The sequence below is a fragment of the Vombatus ursinus genome, unplaced genomic scaffold, assembly GCF_900497805.2.
Source record: "Vombatus ursinus unplaced genomic scaffold, bare-nosed wombat genome assembly UNPS02011649.1, whole genome shotgun sequence".
NCBI lineage: Eukaryota > Metazoa > Chordata > Mammalia > Diprotodontia > Vombatidae > Vombatus > Vombatus ursinus.
Window position 1 is genome coordinate 2326713 of NW_020951427.1, and position 19512 is coordinate 2346224.

Below are 19512 nucleotides of genomic sequence, written 5' to 3' on the forward strand. Positions count from 1 at the left end.
AGAGAGAGAGAGAGAGAGAGAGAGAGAGAGAGAGAGAGAGAGAGATGAAGCTGTCACTGAACACTGGTAATTGGTATAAATTCATTCATTGGAAGAAACACTGATGTGCTTGTTGTTTTTTTCAAATATTTATGAAAGAGGAGATGCTCACTGGATAGTCAGATTCCAACTAATTTATAAAATTCAAACTGAATCCTATAAATAAGCATCAGGGAGGACTCAACATATTGCTTCCCTCTATCCTTGCCCTCACATTTCCTAAGTCCTTTATAAAAGTCTTTACATTCTGTTCAAAGATTGAGATAGTATTTAAAAAGTTATTGCTTGGTGAAACATTGAAAATTATTTTGTATATGTATATGTGATATTTTCCTCCCAAAAACCATTTTAAAAATAGACATGTTTGGTCTAAAGCCATTGTTTGGTTTTACAAAAAATACAAAAGTTAAGTCATGCTACAAAACTTATACACAAACCATAAATAACATGACAAGAATAAAGAGATTGACACTGGGGGTGGGGAGGGGATAGTTGACAGCACTGGGCCAAAAGCCTAGCACCAAATATAGTTGTGGTTTGTGTCACAGGGCATCAACCTCATTAGAACTGGGTTTCACAAAAATTGATCATAATGGGAAATAGCAGATGTCAAGCCAATATTTTTTTATGGAAAATGACTGTATTAACCTTTCTATATTAAAAGAAAATGAAATAAAGATAAACTCTATATTTGCTATAGGGATAGGGACTGGACCTGTAATACCATGGAAAGTAGGGACTCCCAGAGGTGGAAACTTCTTATACAATGCAGGTCCCCAACTTTTCTGCAGAATAATAGCTTAGGGAAAGGGGTCAAACTTGAGGCCTATAGGCAGCAAACAGCCAACAAAATTCTGAGTGGCCAGAACCAGATTAAAATGTAACTGAGGAATGTTTAACAGGCCAAATAAAAATATAATTCAACTCAATGTGAATTTGTGGTTTTCTAAGTCAATATGTGGCCTTTGGGGATTATTTTTTGTTTGAGTTTGACAACACTGGGTCAGAGAATTGCCTATATCACAGAGACATTAAGGTACTTGTTCCAGGCCTCTTAGCTAATATATGTCACAGAGGGAAATTAAATCAACTTCTTCTTGGTGCTAAGCCTGGTTTTGTCCATCAATCATGCAATGTAAATGTGTAACAAAAGACAAATAATTTTGGGACTTGAATACTGTGCCCAAATTGAGAACTTTGATTTTACAAATGACTCACACAAAAGAACAGCTGATATTTTCAATCTGGAGTTCCATTAATGCCTGGAGCAGTTGCCTTCTGTTCTCCTAATTCAGAATACCTAAGGAGTGATGGATTTAGAGAGGTATCAACTAATGCACATATCTGCAGCATTACAGGTGCCCAGAATATTTGTTTGCCTTTTTCTCTAAAGCCTCTGCTGGCAGAGTCACTATCACAGAGGGAGAGTGATGTAATACATTAAGAAAGGGGTATGGGAATTGCTTCCACTAAGTTGACTCTGGCCATTTATAACTAAATAAATCATAGATACTTGCCTGGATTTTAGACCAGTTAAGGGACTTGCTCAAGATCACATAGTTTATAAGTGTCAGAAGCATGATTTTAGCTTGGTTCTCCTGATTCCAGAAATCTATCCATTTCACCATGCTGTTTCTTCTTCCCGTTATGCCAAGGTCAATTCTAATCACATTTCTCCATGAAAATAACCTTTAGACATGGTGGTTAAGAAAAGCCAAAATAATACTATGTGTTCTACATATTAGCTACATGGTGGTTTATTTAGTCTTCTTTGGCCTAGACTTGAGATCTAAGCATCATTTATGATATTTTCTCCTTGAAAGCATTTCCAAACAACTTTAGGAATAAAATTTGCTTAAAAGTTGGGATGGACTATTTTTTCATAAGCTTATGATATGATAATAAAACTACTGTGAAAAGTGATGATGAAACTATATATAGAAATATAGCTATATGCCATAACTATAATTATAGTGGAGAAGAGGGATCTTCTTGCCATTCAACCTATTATTGAAGAAAGATTTAATATTCCATTTATACAGGGCCAAAGCATTAAAAATCATTACAAACATGGGTCAAATTACTTCCTGTCACCACCACTATCCTACCTCCCCAAACAACCCAAACCTACCAGATGAATTCATGACCAAATTAATTTTCAATTAGTTCTTTTATTATCCAATAGAAACAGTTTTTATTCTAGATTTTACTCAATCCCCAACCTATACAATCTTGAACAGATTGATAATCAATGTTTTTGTTGTTATTTTTTGAATTCTAAAATCTATGGAGTTTTACCTTTGCTTTAAAAAAAGAGAACAATCCTGAGTACTGCTTACAATTTGAACCATCTCAGTAGGGCAATGATACTGATATGACCTAAAATAACTACCAATATCAAATGGTAATTCAGTTTGATTAATTTTGTTTTATATTTGAAAGAAATAGCAAATTATACATAGTAGATTTACAGTTTCATATACAATCATCTTTTTTCAGTGTACTATGTTATGGAAATTCTTGTTTTATTTCATAAATTAAAAAAAGACACATATCAAGCACATAAAATCTTTCAACACTTTGTTAGGTTCTGGGAATACAACAACAACAAAAAATAACAGTATATACCTATATGTATATATATTATATATAAAAACCTTTACATTCTACTTGGGGAAAATAAAATGTATATAGATAAGTAAATATAAAATATATGAAAAGCAAATTTTAAAAATAGTAATTTTGGTGTGATGGGGAAAGCATCAGCAAATGGTAAAGCCTTGTACTAGAGGTGGTACTTGAGGCGAATCATGAAGGAGTTTAGGATTTCATGAGGAACAGATAAGAATTGGGGAGCATTCCTGTTATGCAATACACCTTGTACAGGAGAACATTATGCATGGGGAACAACTACTAAGCTGGTCTGGCTGGAATAAACAAAAACTATTTGATAAAATGTGAAGTGAGTGAAATCAGGAAGACAGATAGGAGCAAGACCATGGAAAGTTTTACTTGCCAAATGGAGAAATTTATGTTTTATGCTAGAGGCAATAAGGAGCCAGTGAATATTTTCTGACCAGGTCAGGGATGTAGCTAGACTGATGTTTTAGCCATATCAATATGTCAACTATGTGAATAATTAATTACAAGTGAGAGAGAATGGAAAGAGGGAGAATAATTAGGTCATTAAAATAATCTAAGGAAAAAGTAATGAGGGTCTGAACAAGGATGGTTGTTATTTGAATAAAGAAAAAAGAATTAACAAAATACAGAGAAAGGAAAATTAATAATATTTAGATATGAGTGTAAGAAAAGTGGAAAGACATAAAGTCACTTCAAATTGTCTATCAGGGTGACTGGAAGCCTCAGTCTCTTTTTCTGATTAGGAAGCTACTTGGCATTTCTCTAAAGGCATATCATTTACTGACACTTCTATGTCTAAAAGTGATTAATATGAGAAAATTGAAATTTATTAGAAGACTAATATGTACAGAGTACTGAAATAGGGATTGGGGAAGATCAAAAGTTTAGATAAAAACATATGTCCCTAACTTCATGGCACATATATGAATGACTAGAATACAAAATAATACATTGTAAGTTTATAAAAGAGGTGTGAGCAAAGTGCAGTGCAAATTCTGGGGCATGGGGGAGAGGTTATAAATGAAAGGAAGTATCAAGGAAAGCTTTATAGAGGAAAGCACTGAATTTGGGCTATGAAGCCTGTTTAGAATTCAAAAGACAGAGTAGGGGTTCTCTAACAGGCATAAGGAAGAGTGTGAGCCAGTGAAGAGATGCAGGGAAGTCCAGATTGTATATGGAAGTCAGAGAATAGTATATTTTGACTGGAAGATAAATTATGTGAAGGAAAGGAGAAAGAGATAAGGCTGGAAAGCTTGAAAGGCAGGATAATGTCATAATGAATAGATTATTAAACTTAGAGTCAGGAAGACCTGGTGTCAAATGTTGCCTCTGAAACTTACTATCTGTGTTACCTTCAGAAAATTAAATTTTCTTTGAACCTCAGTTTCCTCATCCATGAAATGAGAGGGATGGACTTTTTTGCTAATGGTGGATATGACTCTTTCAAATACAATAATGTTCCTTCAAAACAAATAAATCATAAAGAAACAGCAATGACAGTAACAAATCCAAGGACTTAGTGCCAGAGAATCCTTTGACAATCTGCTGAAGCCTAACACTACCATGGTTTCTTGCCTAGATTCATAATTGAAGGAACTGCTAAATTTCAGTTACAGGTTACTAAAAAAAAGTCATTTTTTCCCCTTCCAAGTTCACAAGACTTCAAAATATATCTGTAGATAAAAACACCTGCTCTAGGACAATGGCTTCCAAACTTTTTAAAATACCATTCTTCCATCAGTAAAAAATCAAATAAAATAAAAAATTAAAAAAATTCAAGCATATAATCCCATTACATATATTCACTTAGTTATAAATCACATACAAATATTTCCGTATTAAACTATATACACTCCAAAACTGATAGAAAATAAAAATCCAAAAAGCATACACACACATATATAAACAGAGGGCACACAGGGTGAGTTGAAGAAGAAGGGATGATATCTAAATAATAAAATTAAGGGGTGAGAGAGGACTACACTGGAAGAGAAGAGGAGAAAGGGACAGGTAGAATGATATAAATTACCTCACATAAAACAGACAAGAAAAACCTTTTACAATGGAGGGGAAATGGGGAAAGGAGTGAGGGAATGAGTGAATCTTTTCCTCATCAGATTTGGCTTAAGGAGGGAATAACATACACACTCAATTAGGTATGGAAATCTATATTACTCTTCAGGAAAATAAGGGAGAAGGGGATAAGAGAGGGGAGATGGTAGAAGATAGGGCAGATTTGAGGAGGAGGTAATCAGAAGTAAACACTTTGGAGGAGGGACAGAGTCAAAGAAAAGAATAGAATAAATGAGGGGTAGGATAGGATGAAGGGAAATATAGTTAGTTTTTCACAACATGACTATTACGGAAACATTTTGCATGACTACACATGTACAACCTGTATTGTGTTGCTTGCCTTCTCGATGAGGGTGGATGGTGACGGAGGTAGGGAGAGAATTAGGAACTCAAAGTTTTTAAAAACAAATGTTAAAAATTCTTTTTACATGCAACTGGGGAAATAAGATATACATGCAACAGGTATATCCTGTCCTATAGGAAAATAGGAGGGGAAGGGAATAAGAGAAGGGGAGTTGTTAGAAGGGAGGGCGGATTTGGGGAAGAGGTATTAAGAATGCACACTGTCTTGGGGCTGGGCAAAGGGAGAGATGGGGAGAACTCAAAATCTTGTGGAAGTGAATATTGAAAACTAAAAATAAATTAATTAAAAAAAAGAAAAAAGGAAATGAATAGTATCCTTCCATCTGCATTCAGACTCCATTGTTCTTTCTCTGGATGTGGATAGCATTTTCCATCATGAATCTTTCGGAGTTGTCTAGGATCCTTGCATTGCTAAGAAGAGCTAAGTCTGTCAAAGTCAGTCATCACACAATGTGGCTGTTGTTATATAGAATGTTCTCCTGTTTCTGGTCATTTCACTTAGCATCAGTTCATATAAGTCTTTCCAGGTTTTTAAATAACATATTGTAGGATTATGGTTCTTAATCCACTCTGTCCACTTCTGTTTTATAGGAGAGTTCATCTCCTTCACATTCTGTCTTTCTCTCCATCCTATTTTCCCTGCCCTGTTTATGTTTTTCTCTCTCCTTTCTCCCTTTCTCTCTTCACTACAGTTTTGCTTTCAACCACTCCCTCCCTCAGTCTTCTCTTCCTTCTATCAGCCCCCTCCCTTTTCTTCTCCCTTCACTACTTCTTCCCTCCTTCCTAATTACCCCTCCCTTTTCTTTCCCCTTTCCCCTACTATTTCCTGTAGGCTAAGATAGATTTCTATACCTAACTGATTATGTTATTTCCTCTTTGAACCAAATCTGATGAGAATAAGGTTCAAATAATGCTCATTTTCCTCCCTTGTTTCCCTCTATCACAATAGGTTTTTGTGTCTTTTCTTGTGATGTAATTTAACCTTGTCTGCCTTCTCCTCTCCTCTTCTCCCAGAACAATCCTTTTCACTACTTAATTAGATTTTTTATTATCTCATCAAAGTCAACTTATATACCCATGCTCTCTGTCTATGTATATCCCTTTTAAATGTCATAGTTCTCAAGAGTTACAAGTGTCAGCTTCCCTTGTAGGGATGTAAACAGTTTGCCCTTATTAATAACACATTGTTGTTTTTTTTTCTTTCTTGTTTGCCTTTTTATGCCTGTCTTGAGTCTCATATTTGAAGGTCAAATTTTCTGTTGAGCGCTGGTATTTTCATAAAGAAGGTTTGGAAATCCCCTATTTTGTTGAATGTCTATCTTTTCTCCTGAAAGATTATGTTCAATTTCCCTGGGTAGTCAATCCTTGGTTGTAATCCAAGTTGCTTTGCCTTATGGAATATTATATCCCACACCCTCTGATCTTTTAATGTAGAAGCTGCAAGGTCCTGCATAATCCTTACTGTGGTTCCATGATATTCAAATTGTTTCTTTCTGGCTGCTTGCAGTATTTTCTCTTTGAATTGATAATTTTGGAATTTGGCTACAATATTCCTTGGCATTTTCAATATGGGATCTCTTTCAGGAGGTAGATTCTTTCGATGACTAATTTACCTTCTGTTTCTAAGAAATCAGGGCAGTTTTCCTGGATGATTTCCTGAAAGATGCTGCTCAGGCTCTTTTTTTTCATCATGGTTTTAAGGTAGACCAATAATTTTTAAATTGTCTCTCCTAGATCTACTTTCCATTTCAGTTGTTTTGCCAATGAACTATTTTACGTTTTCTTCTATTTTTTTCATTCTTTTGTTTCTGGTTGACTGATTCTTGATATCTCATGCAGTCATTAGATTCCACTTGCCCAGTTTAATTTTTTAATGAATTGTTTCCTTCTATTAGATTTTGTACTTCCTTTTCCATTTGGCTCATTTTACTTTTTAAGGAGTTCTGCTTTCAGTAAGTTTTTGTGCCTCCTTTTCCATTTGGCCAAATTTACTTTTTAAGGAATTGATTTCTTCAGTGTACTTTTTTTTTCCATTTGGCCAATTGTATTTTTTAAAGACTTGTTTTCTACAGTCAGTTTTGGGCCTTACTTTCCCAAGCTAATGACTCTCTCTTGCGTACCTCTCATTTCCTTTCCCAATTTTTCTTCTCCTCTCTTATTTGACTGTTAAAATCCTTCTTGAGCTCTTCCAAGGCTTTTTTGTCTTGAGACTAGTTCATATTTCCCTTCAAAGTTTTGGATGTGGGTATATTGACAATTTTGTCCTCTTCTGAATTTGTGATTTGAGCTTCCTTGTCCCCATAAAAAGAATGTATGATATCTGGGGGCAGCTAGGTGGTGCAGTAGATAGAGCACCAATCCTGGAGTCAGAAGGACCTGAGTTCAAATCCTGACTCAGACACATAACACATACTACCTGTGTGACCCTGGGCAAGTCACTTAACCCCATTATTTGGCATAACAAAAGAATGTATGGTCATTGTCCATGTCTGCTATCTGCCCATGGGGATTGCCTATTTCCTGGCTTTTAAAGTTGAGCTCTCCTGCTGGGGTGCAGGGGGCACTGACACAAGCTTCTTGTGCTAGGAGTCCAGGACTTGGTCACTGGCTTTGTGTGCTGGGGCCTCAGGTTCTGGCAGCTGAAGGCTATAGGGGTCTGTCAGCTTAGCTGGTACTGAGCTGGGGTCATTATCACTTGAGTTCTCAGGGTGGGGGTGGGAAGTCTGGCCCCTGGAGGATGCCTACTCATCTGGGCTTCTCTAAAGCATTTGAATGTGTCACTACTGGAGGATGTCTGCCAGCCTGGAGTTTTGCTGAAGCACCAGGAGATTTGGCTGCTGGAGAATGGCAGTTTACTCGGTGGTTTTCTGAGCTAGTGTTTACTGGCTCCCCTGTCTGTGATGAGGCACTCAGAGGTGAGGGGGGCTTAGTGTTGGCACTTGCCTGTTCCACCACCCTGGGGCTCAGGACATCCACCTGGTTTGCTGAGGTGGGGCTTGCTGCTGGCTTCCTGGGATGTGTGCCATCCTGTACTGCTCCCTCTCCCCCAGAGCAAGAGGGACCTTTACCGTTAATCCCCCAAGCTTACTGGGTTACAAGACTGTTGCACCCCATCTTTCTGCTGGCTCAGTTGTTACAGGGTTTTTCCCAGGGTGATATTTTCTTTTTTTTTTCTTTTTTTTTTTTGGCTAGGCAATGGGGTTAAGTGACTTGCCCAAAGTCACACAGCTAATAAGTGTTACGTGTCTGAGGTCGGATTTGAACTCAGGTCCTCCTGAATGCAGGGTCGGTGCTTCATCCACTGCACAACCTAGCTGTCCCCCAAGGTGATATTTTCTGGGCTATCAGAGGTCAATAAGGAAGGGTGAGAGTGACTTACTTGTTACTCTGTCATTTTGGCTCCCACAAGTCACTTTCAAGCATTCTTGATGAAAATACCATAGCTGAATAGAAAATCCAAATTTAAAATACAAGACTCAAGAGAAACATAAAAAGGTAAACAGGAAAATGAAGTCATTAGGGACTTAATAAGGTTAAACTGTTTACATGGCTACATGGGAAGATGATACTTTTAACTCATAAGAATTTTCTCATTATTAGGGCAATTAGAAGAAGTACAAAAGAAAGAGGACACAGGTGTGAGTTGATTATGAAGGAATGATATCTAAAAATAAAATTAAGGGGTGAGAGAGAAATATATTAGGAGAAAGATAAAGGGAGAGGTAGAATGGGGTAAATATCTCACATAAAAGAGGCAAGAAAAAGTTTTTACAATGGAGTGGAAGAGGAGGGGAAGGTGAGAGGAAGTGGGCGAACCTTACTCTCATCAGAATTGACTCAAAAAAGGAATAACATATACACTCAGTTGCATATAGAAATCTATCCTACCCTATAGGAAAGTAGGAGAAGAAAGGGGAAAGAGGAAGGGGGTGAGAGAAGGGAGGGTAGATTGGGAGATGTGGTAGTCAGAAGGAAACCACTTTTGAGGAGGGGAAAATGGTAAAGGAAAGAGAGAATAGAATAAAGGTGGGAGGGATAAGATGGAGAAAAATAGTTACAATTGTATATGTGAAAAAAATAATCAAGTTTCTCTGATAAAAGTCTCATTTCAATTTATAAAAATAAAAGCCATTTACCATTTGATAAATGATCAAATGATATGAGTAGTTTTCAGATGAAGCAATCAAAGCTATCTATAGCATATGAAAAAAAATTCTCTAACTCACTATTGATTGGAGAAATACAAATTAAAACAATCCTGAAGAACTACCTTATACCTTTTAGATTGGCTAACAGGACAGAAAAGGAGACTGAAAAATGTTGGAGGGGATGTGAGGAAAATGAGACATTAATGTACTGTTGGTGAGTTGTTGACTGATTCAACCGTTCTGTAGGGCAATTTAGAACTATGCCTAAAGGGCTATAAAAATCATGCATACTCTTTGACCTAATAATACTAGTACTAGATCCATATCCAAAAAAAAAAAAAAGATAAAAACAACCAAAAGGAAAAAAAAAAGGAAAAGGACCTAGATGTACAAAATATATATAGCATCTCTTTTCTGGTGCCAAAGAATTGGAAATTGAAGGGATGTCCATCATTTGGGGAATGGCTGAACAAATTGTGGCATGTGATTATAACGGAAGACTATTGTGCTATATGATATGATGAACAGGATGTCCTCAGAAAATCCTGGAAAGACTTACATGAGCTGATGCAAAGTGAAATGTGCTGTGTACAGAATAATAGAAATATTGTAAGATGATCAGCTTTGAATGATTTAGCTATGCTCGGTAATACAATGATTAAAGACAACTCTGAAGGACTTATGATGAAAAATTCTATCCATCCCAGAAAAAGAACTGATGGTATCTGAATTGACTATATATTTTAAAAAAGTTTTCTTTCATTCTTTTTTTTGTCTATGTTTTCTTTCATACCATGACCATCATGGAAATGTTTTCCGTGATCACACATGTATAATCTATATCAGATTGCTTGCCTTGCCTTCTCGATCAAGGAAGGTACAGAGGGAGGGAGAAAATTTGGACCTCAAAGCTTTAAAATGAATGTTAAAAATTATTTTTTTATGTACAACTCTGGAAAAATAAAATACTAAACAAAAAAAGGAAAAATTATACTTGTTAGTGGTACACAAAGTCTTTTTGTTCTCACTAAAATATTGCTAACAATTATATTTTAGTGATAGCAATATGCTTCCTTATTGCTGAAAATTTTGCTTTAGTACTTTGTGATACAATGATTCAAAGTTGCAATTATGAGTTAAGTTTGTTTTGATGCTTGATTTTAATAACTGACATAGCTAAAATGATAATTTCCTATACACATATCTGCATGTATGTATACATACATATATATACATATGCAAATATATATAAATACATATATATATATAATCTCCAAATGAAAGAAATAAATTGTTGAATATACTTATTAAATCATTCACCAACTATGCAAATGAAATTGCAATTATGAAATTCAGATAGTAAATTTCTATCTTCCCTCATGATTGTTTTTACAATCAGTCTGAAGGTGTTGTTGCATTTTAACAAATTAATCCAAAATCCAATGAAATTCTTAATTTGGAAGATTTTTTTTAAAAAATCAGAAAAAAATCTATTTATGAGTGCTTTTAATGTATAGAAATGAGACTTTTAAAAGGTGACACAATAATTAATACAACCATTTTCCAGACCATGGAGAGAGCAAGTATCCAAAAAGAAAGGGGGTCAACATTGGCAAATGCAATGAAGAGACCAAGAAGGCTAAAGACTGAGAAAAGATCTTTAGACCTGGCAATTAAGAGATTATTGGCAATTTAGGAAAGAGCAGTTTTAGTGAAGTGAGGAGTCAAAAATGATGTCATTGATCCTCTTCAAAAACAAAAGACAAACAACACCAATATGTCATGGTTACAAAATAGTTCTCTGGATGAAGAGTTTATGGAAACCTCTACCTGCAGAAAAAAATCAGATAGAATTGATTATGCATTGTTTTAAAGGAAAATAAAATTTTTTGAAAAAAAAGTATATTAGCTGTTTTGCTGTGCTTGGTGATATAAATAAATGGGTGATTGACAGTGACTTCATTTTTGTATTGCATAAACTATAAGCCTAGCACCTCTACAGAATCACTATCACCTTCTGCTATTTCTAACAGCTTCTGTGAATAACATTTGACAAAGCTATTCCCTTAGTCTCTGACAGCTCTGAGAAAATATTTGTGTTTTCAAAGACATTTTTCATTCTGTGGTTCTCCACACCTGTCTTAAGGTTGATAATCTTTTCTACTTTAAAGATGGAAAAGGAGGTTTCACTTTCTCACTGGACATTTTTTTCTTGGGTTGGTCCACTGGTGCCATCTTTGTACCAAATTATTTTCATCCTTTTCTTGGAAAGGTGAACAATTCTCCACTTCTCTGGGTAGGATTATGAGGATGATCAAGTAATTAATTTGGAAGAGAAGCTCAGAATTTTATAACTTCAGTCTTTCTTGGAGCTTTGAGAAAATATAGTTTCTATACTCATGACCTGAATTGGTTTAATTCTACTTTTTTGATTCTTAAAGGACATTTTTTGTCCTTAAACATATTTGTGTTTTTCAAAAATTACCAGACAGGGAGGTCACAGGAATAACATAGGAATATTATGCCTTAATTTCAACAAATTACTTCACAAACTTGCTCATACTGTATTTGTTAACAAGTTGGAGAGAGGTCAGCTAAATCTGAGGTAGTAGATGTATTTATACAAGATATCTCAAAAATTTTACCCCAGTTTTGAGCTTTAAGAACTTGATAATCATAAATACTACCAACAAACAATAATAACATTTGAAAGGTTAATTAACTTTTAAATCGGTATTTTCTTAATATGATTCAACAGAACCATCATCTGATGCTATACATATCACTCTAGGCAATTTTTGAGCATTGTAAAATTTTTCATATTTCTGCCTCATTGAAAGGATTAAATGTGTGATCTCAGGCTTAAGATTTTCCAAAAAATGGAGTTTTGATGTGTGTGTAACAGTTGTGCTATATGGAAATAGGCTGGTGACCAAAGTGGCTAAACAAGAGGTGACAAGAAGGAATAGAAGCTTGGCAGAGGTGGAGTGAACTGTTTTGACAAGAAAATTGGAAACTTCATTTCTGGATGCAAAAAGTAAGCAAGAGAAGTGAAGATAGATGAAGACATAGAGAGATGTTATAATATGGAGAAGATGAGTTGATAGAGCTCCTGGGACAATAACTTAGTCTTCTCTAATAAAATAAGAGGCAAGGTCATCTGTCAAGACAGTGAACAATAGAGCAGAAGACTTGGAGATAGGTGAGGTTTTAAACAGCTTTTGTAGGAAGTGTGGTAGGGTAAGAAATGAGTCAAATTATGATTGCACAGCAGTGATATCTCAAATGAGGTTAGATGGAATAAATTTGTAGAGGACCTAATTATCAGGGTTTCAGAATTTCCTCCAAAAACAATAAGTAAAGAAGGTAGATGGAGAATCTAGGGTAAAGGATTATCAGGGAGAGAAAAGCCTAAGGTGAGGGTGTCATGAAATTCAAACACGAAACAAAGCACATCAATGAAATTGCTAACCATAACATCAATGCTATAGAAGGTGTGAAGCAAAGCCAGAATACAGATAATAGACTAAGTGAATAGGAACCTGAAGTCAAGATGAGCTCAAAAAGTAGGTTCAGGAAAAGTGAAGTCATGGAAAATATAGAAAGAAACAAGGTAGTAGTTAGAAAGAAGAATTTCAGAATTCAAGGTTTCAGAGGCTGAGGAATTTCTAATAAAAGAGAATCTTATAGATGCCTCCAGTGTGTGGGAGACTTTGATTTGAAATGTACCAATATTTTAAATTTACAGGAAAGATTAGTTAAATCACACTTGAAAGGTTCAATTACATTTTGCAAATATATATTAAGTGAGATAAACTTTTGGTTAATTTGATTTAAAAAAAAGAAAGAAGAAAACCAAATTGCCAGCATCAAAAATGAAAAGGATGAATTCATCACCAATGAAGAGTAAATTAAAACAATAATTAGGAGCTTTTTTTGCCCAACTGTATGCCAATAAATCTGACAATCTAAATGAAATGGATGAATATTTACAAAAACATAAATTGCTCAGATAAACAGAAGAGAAAATAAAATTCTTAAATAACCTAATTTCGGAAAAAAGAAAGTGAATAGGCCATCAATGAACTCCCTAAGAAAAAATCTCCAGGGCCAAATGGATTACAAGTGCATTCTACCAAACATTTGAAAAACAACTAATTCCAGTGTTATATAAACTATTTGAAAAATAGGCAAAGGATTCCTACCAAATTCCTTTTATGACACAAATGTAGTACTGATACCTAAAGCAGAAAGAGACAAAACAGAGAAAGAAAATTATAGACCAATTTTCCTAATGAATATTGATGCAAAAATTTAAAATAAAATATTAGCAAAAATATTACAGAAATTTTTCATAGAGATAATATACTATGACAATGTAGTATTTATGCCAGGAATAGTTGGTCAATATCAGGAAAACTATCAGCATAACCAAGTATATCATTAACAAAACCATATGATTATTTCAATAGATGCAGAAAAAGCTTTTGACACTATACAGCACCCATTCCTATTAAAAGCCCTAGAGAACATAGGAATAAATGGAGTTTTCTTTAAAATGATAAGCAGTGTCTATCTAAAACCATCAGCGAGCATTATATGTAATGGGAATAAGCTAGAAACATTTCCAATAAGATCAAGGATGAAACAAGGATGCCCATTGTCACCACTATCATTCAATATTGTACTAGAGATGTTAGCATTAGCAATAAGAGATAAAAAAGAAATTGAAGGAATTAGAATAAGCAATGAGAAAACAAAGCTATCACTCTTTGCAGATGATATGCTGGTATACTTAGAGAATCCTAGAAAATCAACTAAAATAACTACTTGAAACAATTAAGAACTTTAGCAAAGTTTCAAGATAAAAAATAAACCCACATAAATCATCAATATTTCTATATGTTGTCAACAAAGCCCAGCAACAAGAGATAGAAAGAGAAATTTCAATTAAAATAATTGTAGACAATATAAAATATTTGGGAGTTTAACTGCCAAGGCAAATCCAGGAACTATGTGAACATGATTATAAAACTCTTTTCACACAAATAAAGTCAGATGTGAACAATTGGAAAAATATTGATTGCTCATGGGCTAATATAATAAAAATGACAATTCTACATAAATCACTTATTCAGTGCCATACCAAATTCCTAAAAAAAAAAAAATTTTATAGAGCAAGAAAAGTCATTACAAAATTCAAGTGAAAGAAGAAAAGATCAAGGATATCAAGGGCATTAATGGGAAAAAAGCAAAAGAAACTGGCCTAGCAGTGCCAGATCTAAAACTATATTATAAAGTGGCAATCATCAAAACTATTTGGTGTTGGCTAAGAAATAGAGTGGTGGATCAGTGGAATAGATTGGGTACACATGACACAATAGTAAATGATTATAGTAATCTACTGTTTGAAAACCCAAAGACTCCAGCTTTTGGGATAAGAACTCAATATTTGATAAAAACTGGTGGGAAAACTGGAAAAGAGTATGGCAGAAACTAGGTATAGACCAGTAAATCACATCATATACCAAGATAAGGTTGAAATGGTACATGATTTAGACATAAGGGATGATACCTTAAGCAAAGTAGGAGAGCAAGGAATTGTTTACCTGTCAGATCTATGGAGAAGGGAAGAACTTTTGACCAAGCAAGAGATAGAGCACACTATGAATTTCAAAATGAATTATTTTAATTATATTAAATTTAAAAGGTTCTGCACAAACAAAACCAATACAATCAATATTAGAAAGAAAATGGAAAGCTGGGAAATAATTTTCACTGCCAGTGTTTTTGATAAGGCCTCATTTCTCAAACATATAAAAAATACAGTCAAATTTATAAGAATACAAGTGATTCCCCAATTGGTAAATGGTCAAAAGATATGAATAGGCAGATGAAGATGAAGAAATTAAAGCTATCTGTAACCACATGAAAAAATGCTCTAAATCAATATTGATTACAGAAAAGCAATTTAAAACAACTTTGAGGAACAATCTGACACCTATTAGTTTAGATAATATGACAGAAAAAGAAAATGATAAATGTTTGAGAAGATGTGGGAGAATTGGAACACTAATGCATTGTTGGTGGAGTTGTGAACTGATTCAACTATTCTGGAGAGCAATTTAGAACTATACCCAATGCATACCCTTTGATCTAGCAATGCCACTACTACGTCTGTATCCAAAATAGATCATAAAAAAGGGAAAAGCACCCATACGTACAAAAATATTTATAGCAGCTCTTTTTGTGATGGTAAAGAATTGGAAATAAAGGAGATGTTCATTGATTGTGGAATTGACTGAACAATTGTAGTATATGAATGTAATGGAATGCTATTGTTCTATAAGAAATAATGAATAGTCAGATTTCAGAAAAAAAAAACCCTGCAAAGACTTACATGAAATGGTACTGAGTGAAGTGAGTAGAACCAGGAGAACATTGTACATAGCAACAGCAACATTGTGTGATGATTAACTATGATAGACTTCGTTCTTTCCAGCAAATCAATGATCCAAGACCATTTTCAAAAGACTCGTGATGGAAAACGCTAACCATATCAGAGAAAGAACTATAGAGTCTGAATGCAGATTGAAGCATACTATTTTCACTTTTTTATTTGTTTTTTTTAATTTCTATTGGTTTTTCCCTTTTGTTCTGATTCTTCTTTCACAACATGACTGATGTGGAAATAACGTGATTGTACATGCATAACTTATTTGCTTGCTATCTTAGGGAAGGGTCAGGGAAGGGAGGAAAGGAGAAAAAAATCGGAGCTCAAAAGTTTACAAAAGTGAATGTTGAAAACTATCTTTCCATATAATTGGAAAACATTAAATAATATTAATGAAAAAAAGTGTGGAACACAGTCCTAATTAATGGAGGGAATAGGAAGTTTGGATAAGACATTGTCTGCCTTCAAAGACATTGTCTGACTTCATGTACCTCATGATCTGGCAAGGGAATAGGGTACATAGGTAATCATATTACAAAAACAATGCATGATAAATATATCAAGGAAGGAAAACAAATACAACAATCACTTTATTATTTATTTGATTTATTTTAGCCCTTACAGACATATGATCTTCATTTAATCACAACTGTTAATAGGTATATTTAAGGAATAGGCAAAGAAGTAGAAAGGATTTCTTATTTACATTATGTAAATTTCCATTCTGGCTAATTTTCATCCTATAGTTTAGTAATCGTTCTGATCTTTCAAATTGTGCTCAAGGATTTAGAAAAAAATGTCTTTTCAGATTTCACGCTTAACAGAAAGAATTCGTATTTGTAATTTTATCATTATTTTTAGTGTTAAAGAAATAAGATTGTTTATCCTCTACTGAGAAATTTTTTTCCAATCACACATTATTAGCCAAACTATATAAATATTACATATGAAATTAAAAAAAGATATACTCCCTCTTCCAAACCCTTATTGCAAAGAGGAACCTTTCCATCGGTATTACCTAGAATCAGAAATTTAGAGGCAACAGCAATAAAATCATGTGATCCAGTCTTTAATTTCTGAATTGGCTTTCCCTCAAACCACTGAAAGTACATGGCTGTCTCGTAGAAACAAGTGTGGGGGAAGATCAATAACCAATTCCAGGGTTAAACAACAAAATACCTTGCTTAAACTTTCCTTGTTTCTAGACAAAGTCCCTTGTTACAGTTGAAACTAATTTCCTCATTAAGTACCTTCAGTGAAGATAAGAACATTACCTCAGGACTATTAATTGTGTCTTCTTAAGAACAACAATGCCCTGGGGATTCAACTGTATTGGGTGACACCAATATTTTTTTTCCTATCCTACTTTGCCTAAATAATCACTCTATAATCTGTATCTCAGAAGTCATCTATTCTTCCTTACACATTTTCCCTACTGACTTTTTTGGGGGAGGAGGGAAGTAACTATTTCTCTAATTTGGCAATATTGAATATTAGTCCAGCTCACTATGATTCACTGACTAGTATTTGATACAACCTACAAATATAGATAGATAGATGGATAGACAGATCTATATCTATATTATTTATATCCTAATTCAAATAAGATACTGTTGCCAAGAGTTGGAAATATGTCCTGGGCAAGGGGTATTAAGAGTCAACTTTATATCAAGCGGCCAGACACTGTTTTATCTTACTTGAGATTAATATCCATACTTATTAGAAAAATATTTACTCAGATAGATGAAAATGCAGAGAGAAGAGTAAATGATCACAGTGAAATATTCTCAAAGAACACCAAGAGCATTTTTTAAAAGTTTACCTTGTTCATTCAACTTACTATTCAATAGAAATAGTTTTCTCAAAACCTTCCATTAATACAGGGTTATCCTTAGAGCAACATTGACCACTAAAGGCACTTCTGCAGACTTTACATGGACCGTTTCAATAGTAAATGTTTTCACTGACCTGAGGAAATGTCGATTTGATTCTTTTTGTTTAATGTGACGTTGATACGGACACCAACTTTGCTCTCAGTGAGGTCAATCTCCACATTCCCTAAACCATCTGCGAAGTTGCTGAAGAGCAAAAGGCCATTGGGATTCCATGTCCTGAACTGGAAACTGACTGAAAATAGATCCTGGTTGGGGCGGCCAAGTACCTCCAGGTAACTTGTGGCATTGAAGAACACAGGGACTGTATGTGGCTCCACACAAGAAAAACTTAAATTTCCCTTAAAGCAAAATTAAATAAATAAATAAATAAATAAACAAGCAAACAAACAAACAAAACAACTTCATGTACCTACTGAAGATAACCAATTAATTTTGTAATCCAGTGGTATACTTATAAACCCCCATTTCAAACCAAAGCATTAACTTATCCCAAATACCCTCTGATATACTTGAGACCACGGCATGAAGATGGATGATTGACTATTTCTTCATGAATCTACATTCTGTGTCATTAACATCACATTTAGAAGCCTTTCAAGCCAAGGTATACAACATAGCCCCACTACTTGTGGAAGAGGGAGACATGATATTATTCGATTCATTAGTTAGACAAATGTGATCTGTGTACATTGATGACTTTGTGTGTGTCTCTGTGTGTGTGTGTGCGTGCATGGTGTGTACATGTGTAAGGATGCCATTCTGTTGGAGGGAAGATATCAGATATGCTTCTGGAGTATTCATTTCTGATTCTTGATACATCTTCCCATGGTGACAGTATGATTCATGAACACAGTGTGGAGGGATAGGTGTCATTGCCCTCTATTGAACATTAGCTGGATTATAACAGATACACTCATTAATATATCATTTACCACTCTCAGATGAACAGAAAGAATAGCACTTTTGTTTCACTGTGTGGAAAGCTGACATTTTAGAGCAAAAGTTCTTGTTTCACTTTCAGAACCAAGATGTATGAGCTCTTACTTTGACACTGATCATCACTGTTAATGCTGCGCCCCCTTACCCTTTCCCCAGATTCATAGCACTAATTTTGAAAGTGCTAAAGAATCATGATACTGGAACTGTGATGCAGGAGAATACTTGATTTTGAATCAGATGTCCTGGATGTGAATTACAGTTTTGCAACTTATGACCTGTGTGAATTTGGACTAAGAATTTCCTCTATCTGCAAGCTGTCTGTCAACCTTTCTTTTATTCTGCATAATACTTTTCAGTATGATGAAAACATCATTCAGAATATGTAATTATAAGAATTTAAATTTAAGAGTATTTGAGGTAAAAACAACCTTGGAGGCCTAGTATTACTCCCCCATGTAGCAAATGATGGAAGTGAAGTCCAGTGACTTGGTCAAGGTCACTAACTTTGTTAGAAACAGAGGCAATAGGAGAACCCAAGTCTCCTGATCACCATTTTATTGCTCTTTTTATTGTTAATATTTTAATGACTTTTTTTTAAAGCTCATAAAATGACAATTCAGTATTCTAAAATATTCCAAGCTTCACTCTACTTGGCCACAAACTAAGCAGGGTTTTTTTTTTTTTTTTGGTCTGTTTGTTTTTTTGTTTTCTGTTTCTTTTTTTTTAAAAGAGAATTTCTTACTGTGGTAAATAGGTTCTCAGGGAAATTCATTAATTCATTCAGATCACTAAAAGATCAGGAAGAAAATTATTCAAATCTCTGGTGGGCTGAAATACAACCAGATTCAATTACACCTAAAGTTTCATTCTATAATATTTATTTGTGGTTCATACAGTAAAACAAATTCATAGGAAAGCCTATGTTATATCAGTTATATCTGTAGCTAGGGTAGGGGGA

At 34.5% G+C, this 19512-nt stretch overlaps 1 protein-coding gene across 1 annotated transcript in view; it reads right to left on the reverse strand.

The window, feature by feature from the left end:
- The window catches only part of CNTNAP2 (contactin associated protein like 2), a 2649987-nt gene that overhangs the window by 1394248 nt on the left and 1236227 nt on the right, over nucleotides 1–19512 (reverse strand). The window contains exon 8 of the mRNA XM_027856858.1: nucleotides 17689–17953. Within this exon, the coding sequence (XP_027712659.1) occupies nucleotides 17689–17953 (265 nt within the window). The remainder of the gene's footprint in view (nucleotides 1–17688; nucleotides 17954–19512) is intronic.